The sequence below is a fragment of the Thalassophryne amazonica genome, chromosome 2 (genome assembly GCF_902500255.1).
Source record: "Thalassophryne amazonica chromosome 2, fThaAma1.1, whole genome shotgun sequence".
Taxonomy (NCBI): domain Eukaryota; kingdom Metazoa; phylum Chordata; class Actinopteri; order Batrachoidiformes; family Batrachoididae; genus Thalassophryne; species Thalassophryne amazonica.
In genome coordinates this window covers 49,522,257-49,540,242 of record NC_047104.1, presented here as the reverse complement: position 1 = coordinate 49,540,242, position 17,986 = coordinate 49,522,257, and the positions used below count along the sequence as shown (strand labels likewise).

Below are 17,986 nucleotides of genomic sequence, written 5' to 3'. Positions count from 1 at the left end.
CTTTGTTGTTTTGTGCAAATATTTCCTCATTTTGAAATGGATGCCTGGAACACATTTCAAAAAAGTTGGGAGGGGGCAACAAAAGTGTGGGAAAGTTGGTGAATGCTCAGAGAACACCTAACTGGAAATAGGTGAGTGTCATGATTGGGTATAAAAGGAGCATCCCCAAAAGGCTCAGCCATTCACAAGCAAAGATGGGGTGAAGATCACCACTTTGTGAACAACTGTGTGAAAAAATAGTCCAACAGTTTAAGAACAATGTTTCTCAATGTTCAATTGCAAGGAATTTAGCGATTCCATCATCTACAGTCCATAATATAATCAGAAGATTCAGAAAATCTGGAGAGCTTTCTACGCGTAAGCGGCAAAGCTGAAAGCCAACACTGAATGCCCGTGACCTTCGATCCCTCAGGCAGCACTGCATTAAAAACCGACATCACTGTGTAAAGGATCTTACCGTGTGGGCTCAGGAACACTTCAGAAAAACACTGTCAGTTAACACAGTTTGTCGCTACATCTACAAGTGCAAGTTAAAAGTCTATCATGCAAAGTGAAAGCCATACATCAACAACATCCAGAAACGCCACCGCCTTCTTTGGGCCTGAGCTCATTTGAAATGGACAGATGCAAAGTGGAAAAGAGTGCTGTGGTCTGATGAGTCCACATTTCAAATTGTTTTGGAAATCATCATCACGTTGTGTTCTCTGGACAAAAGAGGAAAAAGACCATCCAGAATGTTACCAGTGCAAAGTTTAAAAGCCTGCATCTGTGATGGTATGGGAGTGTGTTAGTGCCCACGGCATGGGCAACTTACACATCTGTGATGGCACTAACAATTCTGAAAGGTACATCCAAGTTTTGGAGCAACACATGCTGCCATCCAAGCAACATCTTTTTCAGGGACGTCCCTGCTTATTACGGCAAGACAATGCCAAGCCACATTCTGCACGTGTTAGCAGCGTGGCTTCATAGTAAAAGAGTGCGGGTACTAGACTGGCCTGCCTGCAGTCCAGACCTGTCGCCTATTGAAAATGTGTGGCGCATTATGAAGCACAAATACGACTATGGAGACCCCGGACTATTGAACAACTGAAGTCGTACATCAAGCAAGAATGGGAAAGAATTCCACCTACAAAACTTCAACAATTAGTGTCCTCAGTTCCCAAACACTTACTGAGTGTTGTTAGAAGGAAAGGTGATGTAACACAGTGGTAAACATACCACTGTCCCAGCTTTTTTGAAATGTGTTGCAGCCATCCATTTCAAAATGAGCAAATATTTGCACAAAACAATATATTATATATATAATATATATATATATATTATATATATATATATATATATATATAATATATATATATATATATATATATATATATATATATATATACACACACACAGTGGTGAGCACAGTTCAGCTAATCTGATAGCAAATAATTATTGAAGCTAATGTTTTTGCTATCAGATTAGCTTTTCAGATAAGTTTTAAAACCATCATCAGACCAATTATCTTCTGATAAATTTATTTCTGATAACTTTCAGTCCGATAACATTTTCTTTGCTGGTAAAGTTTAACGGTCAAAAATGTTTGTAAACCCTAAAATCAAACATTTTACGAGGTCTGTCAATAAAGTAACGGTCCTTCATTGTCTGGAAATGTTGTCTGGAAAAAATTGTCTGGTTCATTGTCTGGAAATGGCGGAATGAAAAGGACTTTTTTTCCATCAGAATTTTTTCAGAAGCTGTTAGAGACTGGCACCTGGAAACCATTCGAAAAAGTTATCTGGCTTTTGATGAAAATTTTACGGGCTTCACAGAGAATAAGTACTTTAGCTACAGCTTTAAGGACAGTTAGTGCGCTGCGCTCCGAGCTGCGACGTCGCGGCACAAACCACTGGATCATTTCTAAGCTGATGGCTCTGTGGATACGAGACCGTCGTGTGCTCTTTCTCTGGTTATCACATGTCCAGCTCTCCACAAGTTCTCTTATACTCACTCGACTGTTAAGCACTGAAAGCCGAGATAGACATGTCCAAACTTGTCCTCTAACACTCCGAAACGGAGGTGTTCCTTTGTCTCGCTTCATCAGCGAATCGGTCGTGACGCGCGAAGCCTCCGCACGGCTTTCCATGACAAAATCTCTTGTTAAAAGTGAAATCTGCTGGAAAATGGCTGATGTCCAGCTCTTGTGATAACCAGAGAAAGAGCACACGATGGTCTCGTATCCACAGAGCCATCAGCTTACAAATGATCCAGTGGTTTGTGCCGCGACGTCGCAGCTCGGAGCGCGGCGCACCGACCGTCCTTAAAGGGGTCCTTAAAGCTGTAGTTAAAGTCCTTATTCTCTGTGAAGCCCGTAAAATTTTCACCAAAAGCCAGATAACTTTTTCGAATGGTTTCCAGGTGCCAATCTCTAACAGCTTCTGAAAAAATTCTGATGGAAAAAAGTCCTTTTCATTCCGCCATTTCCAGACAATGAAAATTCGACGAGGGGGCGTGACCACTCCTTCCACAAGGCGTGCTCACAGGCGAATGACGTCACCGACAGGCGTGGAAAAACTCACACATGCGCACGAGGGTTCAAGCATGTCTGACGTAAAAACATATGAATGACATCCTATAGTTTTTAAAAAAATAAAAAGGACCGTTACTTTATGGACACACCACGTATTCCATTTATGGTGTGTTCATAGCCACTGAGCAGACTGGCTGCCTGTGGCTTGTTGATGATGTCATCATTAAGCGCAAAATGTGGCCGGTCAACGCAGGGAGCATTGTGGGTAGTGTAGTTCAGGTTCTCTTTGGATGTTACAGTGACTCCGCCCACTCGACACAAAAACAAAACAGACTAATTTTAACATTATTTTATTTTTTGTGGCTGTAATTTAATCGCCAAGACTCGGTGGGGGAGAGGAGCTCTCATGGTGCAGCTGTGTGTACAGAGGGAGGAACTTTTCTTCACGTTTCAACACTGTTTTGGATTTTAAAAAAGGATGCTTTATGTGGATTATTTATTCAGATGAATCCCACTGAAACTAACAGGTAAGAATTTATATTCACTACGTGTATTTTGCTCTGCCAATTAATGCATTAATGGATGTATTTCGGTTGTTTAAACCGCAGGGTTGAAAGCGTGTGAAAAAAGCAGCAGCTTTTAGTTCGTAAATGACGGTTTATCTAATATCGAGATAAACTGTGACTTCTAATACTGTGTTTTACTGCTTTTGAAAGATGATGACAGTGTTTGGGGTTTTATTTTTTTGTTTATTCATTTTTTATGCGTTCTTTGTGTTTGTGATCGTTGAATTTACCCAGCAGCCCCTGCGGTGCTTAAAGTTAAACTGGTTTGTCAGATGCCGACAGTGAAATCGGATGTGACCGCATCCAAATCAATACTAATAGTTATTGGTTATCAGTTATCTGTAATAAAGATACATTTTTTTAGCAATTTATCGGTTTATTGTCATAAAAGATAACTTTTCAGTTATCTGATTAATGGTTATCAAAGCTAACTTTTTGGCTAGCTGTGCCCACCACTGTGCCCACCACACACACACACACACACACACACACACACACACACACACACACACACACACACACACACACACACACACACACACACACACACACACACACGTATTTTGACATATATACACACATGTATTTTATATATATATACACACATGTATTTTGACTCCCACACACATATACCATACATATATGCTCCATCACATACATTTGCATATTTATTCTCCCTCACACATACAGCACATAATCTATAGCGGGGTGGGCATTCATGTGCCATGAAGGGCACTGCAGGTTTCACTTTCTACCAATCACCTCAGCAGGTGATTTCATTGACAATTAGGTGTTTATGTTCAGAGGAGAAGCTCATCAGCAAACCCACCTGCTGAGGTGATTGGTTGGTTGCAAGGAAAACCTAATGTATCTCTGCCTTCGTTGCCCACCCCTGGTCTATACTCACACATACATGTATTTTGTCTCACATATGTATTCTGCCTCACACATTCATTTGGTCTCACTCACACATCCAGGCCAAAAGTTTTGTAATCTGAAAATAAAAAAAGATTGAAAAAAATATGGCCTGGATTTAGCTCCATATATAATGAGGGTAATATGGTGAACTTTGCTGCACAGGATAATAAACCATAGAAGTGTATGCCTCCTGCAGATCTGAATCAGAATCAGAAAACTTTACTGTCTGTCATAACAGAAAATCATCTTCAGTGTGGCTCAACATACAAAGCAAAACCCAGACAGTAACATAAAAGGATGCATTTCTCCAACAAAATAAAAGTAGCCGTGCAAAACAGAATAAAATAATAAAATACTTATGCTGCTAATGTGTGCAAATTGGCCTTGTGCTTACAGTAAATGACAGTGATTTTGATACGGGGGTCTTGCTGTTAATTTTAGGTTCTTATAGAGGGTTTTCATGTGACGTATCGGTCACATCATTTTGTGTCCCGCGGCCATTCTGGATTACGACGTGGTGGCCGCTGTGATACGCTACGTGCATTTGGCGAACAATTGCAGAAACTTCAACGTTGATGTGAAGAAGCCTCATGGCACCATGGCGCTGAGAGAGATCCGCCGCTACCAGAAATCCACTGTTTTATTATAATATTACTATATATTATAATTATATTCGGCAATAAAATTATATAAGAATAACAAAGAACGCTTCCAATACGGATGCTTATTTACATTGTGGTCCTCGAGCACCGAGCTGCTGATCCACAAGCTGCCCTTCCAGCGCCTGGTGAGAGAAATCGCTCAGGACTTCAAGACGACCTCCGCTTTCAGAGCTCCGCTGTGATGCTCTGCAGGAGGCCGGCGAGGCTGACCTGGTCGCCAGCTTCCTAGTTCACAATATCGCAGTGTGACACGGTCGGCCAGTTCGTTACATCAACACTTAATTCACTATCTGGTATAAGATACGGATCCACTGAATCAACTGCTACACATCTATCATGATAAATAGCTTTATCTCGAGGATTTAAAGCATCGTAATAACCGCACATTCTCTACATTTTTCTATCACGCACCAGCCTCCTTGTAATCCAGAATGGAGACGGCACCTGTCCTGCAGCAAATCGGTCACGTGATTGAAAACCCTCTATAACAGTGGGAATAAAGGAGTTGTAGTATATGTTTTTCTTGGCAAGAGGACATCATAACAGTGACTTGAAGGTAATAACTGATAAGACTTACACAGGGGGTGGGTGTAATCTGCTGCATATGTGGAAATAATCTTATCATCACATGTATGATGGAAATTAGGAGCAGGTGCTGCTTTTATCTTAACATATGGCTGCTTGTATGGCCTTGCCTTACAATATAAAGCGCCTTGGGGCAACTGTTTGTTGTGATTTGGCGCTATATAAAAAAAAAATTGATTGATTGATTGATTGAAGTTACATGTAGCTCAAAATAACCTTAACTGTCAGTTGATTTCAGGTGTATAGTCAACGTCTAGTGGCCAAAAAAGGCCACCGCTACGTTTGCACCTATGAGGAAACACGTATGTATGCGAGAGTCTAAGAATGAACAGTGACATGCACAACCTCTCACAGAAACCTCTCACCTGCATCTGCAGACATACCAACATGCACATGCCCAGAGTGTCAGCACTGGAAGGTCAACCAAAAAAAACAGCGTTGTTGACTTTTAGAATTTCACCTGCACGCTTTGTTCACGTTTAATCACGTATTTAACGCTGAAGGTGTTGCGTGACGTCTGTCCTGTTTCCTTTCTTTGACTGTACGAAGAAGCAAAGATGCTTTTCCCTCTTTCTCTGCCTTCCTGCCATCCTTTCTCCTTCCTTCTTTCCATCCTTCTCTGTCTCCCTTACTCGCTTTCTCTCTGGAAATCGATGCAAAATGCTTTATAAAAAACCAATACTCATCTCCCTGTTTGGCCCGAGGTCTTCCTTTCTCATATGGTCTTGCAATTCTTCCAGCTAGAATTTCACCATACCCCTGCAGGCTAAACTCTGTTTTTCATCTCCACTTTTTAAAAAAGCAATTAAAATGCTGCCTGTTTTTCTTTTTCTTTCTCTCTCTTCAACTCCCTCCCTCCCCCCTCTCTCTTTCTCCCTCGTTCTCTCTTTCGTTCAGTCTGTTTGGTCTCATTTACCCCCTTGTGTTAAATCCTTGAATTGGGGGGGTTTAAACAGGTAGAAGGGAAGATAACCGACAGGAAGCTCAACCCTGCAAGAAAGAAGCAAAAACAGAAAGACTGAGATAAATAAGAGATAACGGTAGAGGGCAAAAAGAATGAAAGAGGTGCAGAGAAAGAGAAAGGAATGAATGCAAACAGAAAGAGAGTGAGAGACAAAAAAGCAAAGCAGAACTAGAGAGGAAGAGAAGGACAGTCAGAGAGAGAGGGAGCTGGTGGGTGTTTGGAGGTTATCAAGGACAAGAACAGCTCAGATCTTCCACCCCGGCAGTGCCAAGTGAGGCCAGGCAGCAGGGCAGTACAGGTGGGCAATATCTGGCAGTAAGCCCGCGGCTCCGTGCTGGCGTACGGACAAGTCTGCCGGAGGTGGGAGGATCCATCCTGTGCAGGTATATCTGCTCGGACTGGTTGAAGATGCGGTCTAGATTGTGAAACACACCGACTGCCGCTTCCAGCAAACCGGCTCATAATGAGGCGACAGCGAAGAACATGCAACACCTGAAACGAATGGACTTATGATTGGAGTGTCATAGGTTCAATCACCAGCCAGTCAGCAAAACGATGGCAGGGAATGTTCTGTTCCTCACTGCCTCTGTCCTGCTTGGAACCCAACAAAGGTAAAACTACACGTAAACATAGCGCAGTATGTCCCGAGGGGTCCTTGAGTTTCAAAACACGAAATATGAATTTAATTCTCCACATCTCGTGGCTGTAGAGAATAACAGTGTGACGGTTTGCAGCAGGTTTCACTCTTCCTGCAATTTGTTTTAGAGTTCAATATTAAATCAGCACCCGCAACAAAAATCTTCTAACAGAGTTCCCTGAGAATAAATGTCATCACGTAAGGCTCTGTTGCTTAATATTAGTCTATATGGATTTTTTTTTTCGAAGAAACTGCAATAAGCACATACACGGAACACGTGACAGCAAATAAGAACATATTAACGCTATGCTGAACATATGCACTCTTGTGTGCAGATCAGCAACTTTAGTGTTTGGCTTGAGTTTGAGAAAACATGATCTCCGACATTAGAGAGCTGCAACACTGTGGAAAGGTTTTAAGCACCCCCCACCCACCCGCAACCCGTTGGAGTGGGAGGAAGCTGGAGCACCTGGACGGAATCCAAGCTAACACAGGAGAACATTGACTGATTCATCAGTGGTTATATAGCCATTCACTAATTTTCTGACCCCACTTATTCCAGTTAAAGGCTCATTAAAATAACAACAACAATAATACTAATAACTAGAGCTGCACAAACCTCTGCCAATACTAGTTTACAATTCCACAACTTTTTACCTTGGAAAAAAATTTCAAGGTCAAAGTCCTGTTAGAATTGACTTTTCATAAGTTAAATATAATACAAAATATAGATCAAAAGGGATTTACAGTGTTAAAATCAAGGACTGCGAGAACTGTGAACTGAGAGATTAGTCAGGATTGAGGGAAAGATGTCATGTTTAGAGGAAACCAGGCACCATCCCTACAGTGAAGCATGGTGGTGGCAGCATCATGCTTTGGGGATGTTTTTCAGTGACAGGAACTGGGAGACTAGTCAGGATTGAGGGAAAGATGAATGCAGCAATGTACAGAGACATCCTGGATGAAAACCTCAGACTGGGGCGACGGTTCATCTTTCAGAAGGACAATGAGCCTAAGCACACAGCCAAGATATCAAAGGAGTGGCTTCAGGACAACTCTGTGAATGTCCTTGAGTGGCCCAGCCAGAGCCCAGACCTGAATCCAATTGAACCTCTCTGGAGAGATCTGAAAATGTCTGTGCACCGACACTCCCCATCCAACCTGATGGAGCTTGAGAGGTGCTCCAAAGAGGAATGGGCAAAACTGCCCAAAGGTAGATTCGCCAAGCTTGTGACATCATATTCAAGAAGACTTGAGGCTGTAATTGCTGCCAAAGGTGCATCAACAAAGTATTGAGCAAAGGGTGTGAATTCTTATGTACATGCGATTTCTTAGTTTCTTTTTTTTAAATAAATTTTCAAACATAAAAAAAACCTTTTTGAACTACTTTAAATAAAGACACAGAGAACTGGTTATGGTAAATGGTAAATGGACTGCATTTATATAGCGCTTTTCCATCTGCATCAGACGCTCAAAGCGCTTTACAGTTATGCCTCACATTCACCCCGATGTCAGGGTGCTGCCATACAAGGCGCTCACTACACACCGGGAGCAATAGGGGATTAAAGGCCTTGCCCAAGGGCCCTTAGTGATTTTCCAGTCAGGCGGGGATTTGAACCCATGATCTTCTGGTCTTAAGCCCAACACCTTAACCACTAGAGCATCACCTCCCCTGGTTATGTTTTGTTCAGGGTTTAAACTCAAATTTGTTATACTTTCAGCACCACAGAGGCTGCACTTGAGCCACTTAAATCTATTATCAAACATCTAAGACGTCTTATCATCAAATGACGCAAGATTTAAAGGGCCCGTTGGATTTCCGAGAAGGTTAACAGGAAATTTCACTGTTTGTCACATTAATTATGGCGAATTCAAAATAATTACACTCAGACTGCAGTAAGCGAGCGTGAAGCAAGTAGAAATTTCTCATTTCTGGACACAGAAGACTTCTTTTCCGAGAGAAAAATGTCCAGCAGTCCTTTCAAAATAGTTTCCTCCTCTGTGGAACATTTTCCGTAATTTCCTCGGCTTCTGTTCGAGTGACTGCTGAGGCTGTCTTCCGCACAGAGTGTGCATCAATGTTTCATGACCCCTGTCCCTTAATATGGCCCTCACAGAGGAAGACAGATAACCGCACATTAGTTACTAGACTAACTTTCTCTTGGCACACTGCATTATTTAAGGACCAATCTATTAAAAGTAATCATCAACTTTAAATTCTTCAGCCCTCTTCTTTAAGTTGTCAACTGTTCGGCACTGCTGAGCGGACAAGGCCAAAATGCTGCACGGGCGCGGCAGAGTCGGTGTAATCGCTTTGCTTTCTGCTGTCAGCCATTATCCTAATTCACACAAAAGGGGCCCCTCCTTCCGCGGGCTCCAGTGGAAAGCGTAGCCCCGAGGCCAACTGCACCGACAGAGAGAGAGAAAGATGTGTGTTTGTGTGTGTGTGTGTGTGTGTGTGTGTGCGTGCGTGCGTGCGTGCATGCGTATGTGTGTGTGTGAGCGTCACAGTGAGAAAAGAAGAGAAAATGAGAGAGATAGAGCAAAGGAGCATGTATGAAAAACAGACACCAACACTCTCCAGTTTTGACTTTCACTGTAAAATTACCGTTCAGTGTCCGTGAAATGACTGCATTCCCATCAAATTCTGTCTTTATTTCCACTGTGAATAACTTCTTTGTAAAGTCTACACCCCCAGTAACACAACAACAACACCTGATAAGATTTAAGGAAAAAAATAGGGCAATATCACAACTTCCTGACAGGTTTTAATGGAATCAATGACACCAAACAGTTGTGATTGTGTAAAGGCCACAAAACACAGCTGTGGGAGGAGACAGAGAGTGAGACACAACATATCTTCTCAGGCCGATGCACAAACCTGCGGCAAGAAGGAGAAACTAAAAGGGTACTCGGTAGAGTGCAGTGTTCCGCCAAGGCCCAACAAGAAAACACATACTTGTATTTGTAAAATGTAATAGAAAATGTAAGTTTCCTTTCTTGTCCATTCCCACCTTTTTTCAAGGTTAAAAAAACTGGACAATACATTTCCTCCAAAACCTTCCAATCATGGACTTGTGTGTGTGTATGTGTAGTGTAAAATTGTAATTAATGTATTATTATTATTTATTACTGTTATTATATCAAACAAAAAAAATTAAGATGTTATTTATTTAATTTTGGTGTTGTAGTTGTAAAAAAAATATGTTGCAAACAAAGTTAGCACCAGCCAAGTAGAGTGCATCTCAGAAGTATTCACAGCACTTCACTTTTTACACATTTTATGTTACAGCCTTATTCCAAAATGGATTAAATTAATTTTCCCCCTCAAAATTCTATACACAACACCCCATAACGACAACATGAAAAAAGTTTTTGTTAAAATTTTTGCAAATTTATTAAAAATAACAACTCTAAGAAATCACATGTACGTAAGTATTCACAGTCTTTGCCATGAACCTCAAAATTGAGCTCAGGTGCATCCTGTTTCAACTGATAATTCTTGAGATGTTTCTACAACTTAGTTGGAGTCCATCTGGGGTAAATTTATTTCACTGGACATGATTTGGAAAGGCACACACCTGTCTACATAAGGGCCGACTGCACGTCAGAGCACAAACCAAGCATGAAGTCAAAGGAACTATCTGTAGACCTCCAAGGCAGGATTGTCTCGAGGCACAAATCTGCTGCTTTGAAGGTCCCAATGAGCACAGTGGCCTCCATCATCCATAAATGGAAGAGGTTTGGATCCAACAGGACTCTTCCTTGAGCTGGCCGCCAGTCTAAATTGAGTGATTGGGGGAGAAGGGCCTTAGTCAGGGAGGTGACCAAGAACCTGATGGTCACTCTGTAAGAGCTCCAGCATTCCTCTGTGGTGAGAGGAGAACCTTCCCGAAGGACAACCATCTCTGCAGCAATCCACCAATCAGGCCTGTATGGTAGAGTGGCCAGACGGAACCCACTACTTAGTAAAAGGCACATGACAGCCCACCTGGAGTTTGACAAAATGCACCTGAAGGACTCTCAGACCTTGAGAAACAAAATTCTCTGGTCTGATGAGACAAAGATTGAACTCTTTGGTATGAATGTCAGGCATCATGTTTGGAGGAAACCAGGCACCATCCCTACAGTGAAGCATGAAGGTGGCAGCATCATGCTGTGGGGATGTTTTTCAACAGTAGGAACTAGGAGACTAGTCAGGACTGAGGTAAATATGAATGCAGCAATGTACAGACACATCCTGGATAAAAACCTGCTCCAGAGCGCTCTTGACCTCAGACTGGAGTGACGGTTCATCTTTCAGCAGAACAATGACCCTAAGCACACAGCCAAGATATCAAAGGAGTGACTTCAGGACAACTCTATGAATGTCCTTGAGTGGTCCAGCCAGAGCCCAGACCTGAATCCAACTGAACATCTCTGGAGAGATCTGAATATGGCTGTGCACCGATGCTCCCATCCAACCTGATGACGCTTGAGTTGTGCTGCAAAGAGGAATGAGCAAAACTTCCCAAAGATAGGTGCACCAAGCTTGTGGCATCATATTCAAGAAGACTTGAGGCTGTAATTGCTGCCAAAGTGGCTGTGATTTCTTAGCTTTTTATTTTTAATACATTTGCAAAAATAAAATCTTTTGTCATGTTGTCATTATGAGGTGTTGTGAGTAGAATTGTGAGGGGAAAAAAAGAATTTCATCCATTTTGGAATCAGGCTGTAATATAAAAATGTGGGAAAAAGTGAAGCTCTGTGAATACTTTCCAGGATGCACTGTACATCGAAAAAAGAAGAAGAAGAAAAAAAGAAAACCTTGCTGTGAAGCTACTTATTACAGTGTTTGACATGAATTAATTTGGCTTTAATTAACTGCACTAATTAGCTTAAATAACAACTGTTAAAACTTAAATGACTATGAGTTCCATTTCAGAATAAAAGCACACCTTGTGGATTGCATTATGTGCTTCATGTTTGGGAGTTCTGGAGTGAATTTAAAACAGACTGATCTGGATTTGATAAATGGAGAGTTTATGAAAGCTCATTATATGTTCTGCATTTACAATGTGATCACAACCACACAGTGTAAAAATATGCCAAGAAGGAAAAAGGTGGTGGATCTGAACCCTGCTCCCAACTCCCACCCCATCCCCTCAGTTCCTACGCCCATGTGTACACTGCAACAAATAACTACATAAACTCAATAAACAAACGCATGCATGAAAGCATAACCAATGTAGCTGAGGTTAGGAAACTAGAATAAATTCATTTCTGTCATGAGCGTTTTGTTTCTCATGAAGGACACTCAGGAATAAAAAGAAGCCTTTCAGGGATTTCCTGTCAGCACGTTTTATAAATATCAAGGCTCTATTACCAGGGGATTATGTGGATTGTTTCCTGTAGCCAATTTGGCAGATTTTCCAAAACCTGGTGTGTGTTTACGTTGGCCCACATGGGACTCTGTCAGCTGATGTCATTAATGACATGCTTCACCGGGGCCTGGAAACGGGCTGAAAATCTCCCACATTTCAGAAGTCAGTATCAAAAATCAATAAAGGGCATGAATGATTATGTGGTAGTTTTATATGTTTACCAAAAGGAAAAAACAAAAAACAAAACAAACACCTCTGCTGGTGTTGTATAGTTTGTAGATGGAGCTAAAAATTGACTGAAGTGTGAGAGTTGACGGCGCCTGTGATCCAAATCTTAGCTGAAAAAGTGGGAAACAGAAACTCAGTTTGTTTGATAATTCAGAGGATACACGTTAGTGTCAAATATGACTCTTACTGAGGTATGATATACGCATTTAAATACACAAATGAATATGTTTTAAAAACAGACATCCAATTTAAAAACACATTATTTGTACAGTACTGAACACTTATTCACACTGAATCAGACACAGGGCAACGCGCACACACACACGCACACACACGGGTTGTGTGTTGTGTGGTGTGGGTGTGTGTGGTGTGTGTGTGTGTGTGTGGTCACCGCAGCATGGTAAGACAGTAAATCCCACATAAGATGCCAATGAGCTGGATTTTAATCAGATATGAAACAGCTCACATCAGCTTTGATGACAAGCATCAGGACCATACACACACACACACACACACACACATGAAGTGCTGTGAAAGTGAGAGCAGTGCATCCCTAATTCTGAGGCGGGTGTAAAGTTACACAGATGCTGCAGCACACAGCAGTGAAAAACATGTAAATGACATCAAAAATAAAGAGCATTAAAGTCATCATTAAAATCTAAAGTGCAAAAAACTGGGAGTGGTTATGGATTAAGATGCCATGAACACAGACTGTACTGAGGCTGCCATTCCAGCCTGGTGAAACACTGTAAAACCTGATAGATTGATTCAACTTAACAACTTTGGAAATCCAACTGTGAAAAAATTGGTTAACTCATAACAGTGCAATGTGCACCCTCCAAAAAGAAGGAAAAAAAAAATTACTCATTGGATGAACTCACTTGAATTTGTACACGATAGTCAATCAACAAAACATGTGGCGTAAACTAAAACTAATAGAGTTTAGCTGAGTTGGGGTAATATATTATTGATGGAAATCATGTACAAAATTCGAGTGAGTTCATCCATAGAGATTTTTATTTCTTTTTGAGTGTCACAGAAATCGTACAAAAAACACTCTACCAAATAAATGCTATATTTTCTTAATTACATCAACCAGATCTTAGAAATACAAATTGCCATCAGGTTAGAATGAAAGGTACATTATGTTTTGTAGGACTAGCTGACATAAGTAGATAAGTAAATAAAGCATTTATATTAGAGTGAAGGGTGTATAATACTTCAAAACTATGTGTTGGATGCTGAATAGAAGCAGCACATTTATACACAACTATTGACTAAACTTAAAAATTTAAGGTCAATCAGTTTGGCTGAGTAGAAGTAATCATCAGGTTTTACTGTGGTGTCATGTGAATGACAAGGATGAAAATTAATGTCAACTTTCTCTCCAACTGAAGATTAACAGACTCAAAAATATTTTTCTAAAAAGCAATTTTGGACAGGAAATACATGCAGAAAATCCATGAAAGCAGTATATTTAATTGAATTGAGTTTGGGCTACATATATTGAGTTCACTTATTTATTTCAAGTGTAGGAAAAACTTCATTGTTATCTGACATGCTTCTCAAATCTCTGTGCTGTTTACAAACACAAGTCCCTAAAGTCCAAACTGGGGGGGGTCTCACTGAGTCTGGGCACTTGGTGAGGGTCGCCAGGCTGCTGGTGTACATGTGGCCCCGACGTCAATGTGCACCGGGGCGTTCGATTTGGTCAGCTGAGCCGGCAGAGGGATCCCCTGAGCGGCCAGAGGAGAGACCGGGGACCGGTCGAGACAGCCGTGACATGCTTCTTCCCTCCTGAAAGCAAGTTACAGAAAAGCCATGAAAGCGCAGCGATCCTACGCGACGAGGCAGATAGTATCCGTCCCGGATGGTATCAGATCACTTCCATGTCTGCCTGGTCGCATATTTAGTCCGCAAATATCGCCAGGCCTCTAATTAACTATGTTTGCATCTTTTCATGCGGCACCGCGGGCGTAGGATATGAGGATGCTTATTAGAGGGAAGAGAGAGAGAGAGAGAGAGAGAAAGAGCGAGAGGAGAGAGAGGAGGGGGTTGCGACTGTGTCAGCCTCAAAGGGAATAAACCAACTGCTGCTTGCAATATTCTAATAAAGGTCGCCTTATGTTTTAGAACGTGATGCGCCAAGACGCACAAATCTGAGAGCAAGGAAAACACGGGGGGAGTGCGCGCCTGACACACAACACGGGAGTGTCCCACGCGTGACAAGCGTGGGGATCAAGTTACAGCGCCACCTTCCTGAGCGCAATCCACAAAGCTGTGATGTTTTTTTTTTTTTTGGGTCTAAAATTCGGGTCCTCCACCAAATCTCATTTTTAGCCCACATTCAAGTCCCCACAGTTCATCTTAAACGTTGCCAAAATGACATCAACTCAAATGTTTCCAATAAAAACTCATTTATTTTTCCCTCCATCTTTTTTTTTCCAACAATGGATGCTTGTGAAAATGTCACAAGACAAAAAAAAAAAAAAAAAAAAAAAAAAAAAAAAAAAAATCAATTAATCAGAACTTGGACCGCAAACTGCTTTAACTCCATTTAAAAATAATCCACATTAAAAAACATTTAAAAAACCCATTTGAGCAAATTTTCCAAAACAAATAATACAAAAATAAATAAATAAAAATAAAAATCGTGAGCTCTATTTAACCAAATAACAGCCTGTTAAAACAACGCATTGTCGTTTTAGAGCTCTCGGTGCAATAATCAAACTAAAACAAGACAAAACGGGTTAGAAGCACTTTTTAAAAGATGTTAACGTTCAAAAATGAGCAAATTCTGACCTTGCACAGGTCGACATTTTATTGTTCTTTATTAATATGCGTTTAATCTTAATTGAAAAGCGAATGGCCCGATTGCTGCTTCCAAATTTGAGTTGAAATCAATCAATCAATCAATTTATTTATATAGCGCCAAATCACAACAAACAGTTGCCCCAAGGCGCCTTATATTGTAAGGCAAGGCCATACAATAATTACGGAAAACCCCAACGGTCAAACGACCCCCTGTGAGCAAGCACTTGGCGACAGTGGAATGAAACAATAACCAAAACTTTGATATTAAGCAGAGGGGAAAAAAAACTTAAAAGATGAATGAATGACATCAGCAAGCCTCTTTATAAAGTCACACTGAAACAAAATCCAAATCCGATTTTTGAGTCTGAGGCACAGAGTCAAGATCGGATCAAGACAGCTGCATTATGTTCGTTTAATACGATTACAGCACGACCGGATTACAGGACAAATTCAGGAAAAGGAAAACTTTGGAGTAAATACCGGGTAATCGAAACTCTCTCTCTCTCTCAAATTCCACAATAAAAGGCACCAACTTTCTGTCCACAGAGCTGCGTTGATTATCGATTATCAGGGCGATTATCCTTAAAATTAATTAATGAATGAACCTCCCCGCCAACAGTCAGGACTGTACATCATCGTACACGGACGCCGCCGTGCGTGCGCAGCCTTAATTCGACCAAAACGCACAATATGGCGCCTTTCTCGTGCTGTGCGATTAAAAGCCTGATTTTATTCGGTCAAGTCGTTGATAGCCACACGTGCAAACGGTTTCCTCGCTGGACCTGCAGTCCGGCACCGGATACAGGCAAAACTGTCAAACGCGCCGTGCGTAAAAATGCAAGGTTTATTGCTTTTTGTAAGACCTGTTTTCGCCCTACCGTTTCGAACATTGTAGGGAATCCAGAAGAGATCCGTGCAGGCGGTCGGTCCCAGCTGTGGTTTGCAATACCCTTAAAAAAATCTCTATATATCAAATAATATAAAAGCCTCCCGACTTCGGGCGCAACTACACCTCCATCCAGCTCCAGCGCGACGCCGCACAGCTGCCCAGAAAAAAAAGGGAAAACAAGGGTTTGGTGTGAATCCGGAACAGACTACTTCGTAAAAAAAAAAAAAAAAAAAAAACACTACAGGTTGTGGTCGGACGGTTCAAAGTGTCTCTGTGGCTTTAAAGGCTGCTGGCTCGACCTGTCCTCACCGAGCGTCTCCGTACCAAAGCGCACGGGAGGCGTCCTTACCTTGAACATTAGATGAGATGATCTCCTTCCACTTCTTAGTTGAATTACGCGTAAAAAAAAGGAAAAAAAAGTGCGCGCTTGTTGAAATCCCGCTTCGGTTTCTTCTTGTCTTTTTTGCCTAAATGAAACTGCCTCCGTGGTTTGTTATGAGAAGAAGAAAGCCAATAATCCGTCTCTAAATAACAGAGCGCAGAGCTAAAAAGAAAATTCTCGCTCCGGGCTGTCGGAGCGCCTCTGGGCCGGGGATTAGGCTACAATTAGCTCAACTCCACTCTCTCACCCAGGCAATTTTCTCAAGGAGGAAAACGTGATAGACCCTCTATATCCCCACAAATTCTGATTGCACAGATTTAACTTAAAAAAAATATCAAAAACAACACTGTTCTGGTATTTAGCTGTGAGACCGAGCAGACATCTGTCAGCCGCTGTAGAGACTCAGAGCAGCAAAAAGCTGATTTGAATCGTTCATTTCGTCAGATGTGAACATCTCCTCGGGCAGTTCCAGCTAGAAGGCACACATTTCTGTCCCCGTCGGTCTCCTCCTGCCTGCATTTAAAATTTAAAGCGCGCCGGGCTGCCATAGTTCTTCACGCACACGACGCGCAATAAAGGCGCAGGAACTTGTTGATAAAGTCACCAAATGTTGGAAACGAAAGAAGAATATCCTTGAACGCGGTGCTTCCTTTCCTGCTCTCCCTCTCTCTCTGTCTCCCTCTTAATGTCTGGAGTTGGAACAAACTTCCTACATTAAAATCAAATGACGTCTATGGAAATGCACGCACGCTGCGCAAAGCGCCCTCACAACCTGCCTGCAGCCAAATGCGCCATTTCAATTATAGAGCGGGGCTTAGATGGAGATATCTGCCCATTGCCTCCCCCCACCCCGTCTCTCTGCAATGACAGCAGGCAGCCCTCCAGAGCTTTGAAAAATAAGATTCTCAGTGATCATTGCGATTTGTTGTCACACATAGACACAAAAGTGTTGGTGCGCCACTTTTGCGCCAAAAGAAGAGGACGTGGAGCAGGTGCTCGACTGTCACAGTGCAAAGGGATCATTTATGTGTTTGCATGGTTCGTTTATTTGCTGGTAAATAAGTGCAAATAACTGATGCAGCATGTAGCCCAGTAATTACTCTGTACCAGCACCACACAGAGGCGCACACATTATAGTCGCTTCTTGATATTGGCGCCAACCAGTGTAGAGAATTATTATTGATTCACAAATGAATAATAAACTCTGTTATAGGGAATTTAGATTTGTGTGTCTGTATATTTGTGTGCCACTACAAAATAACAAGTTGTTAAATATCTACAATTCATAAGTGCATATAAGTAAAAATGCTATATTTCACTTTTTTAAAAATGCACTTTTATGTGACAAAAACATATTTTCAGTGGGGTGCAATATATACGAAAATTATGTTGGATTTTATCTTTCAGTGATCATTTGCAGCTTTCCATGTTTTGTCCACGCTCAGCAAAAACGGAAGTGATAA

General features: G+C 41.6%; 1 protein-coding gene across 1 annotated transcript in view; it reads right to left on the bottom strand.

Moving 5' to 3' along the window:
- The window catches only part of LOC117524144 (BTB/POZ domain-containing protein kctd15), a 97,807-nt gene extending 81,240 nt beyond the window's left edge, over positions 1–16,567 (bottom strand). The window contains exon 1 of the mRNA XM_034185905.1: positions 16,491–16,567. Within this exon, the coding sequence (XP_034041796.1) occupies positions 16,491–16,499 (9 nt within the window). The 5' untranslated portion in view covers positions 16,500–16,567. The remainder of the gene's footprint in view (positions 1–16,490) is intronic.
- Between the last annotated feature and the right edge of the window lie 1,419 nt (positions 16,568–17,986).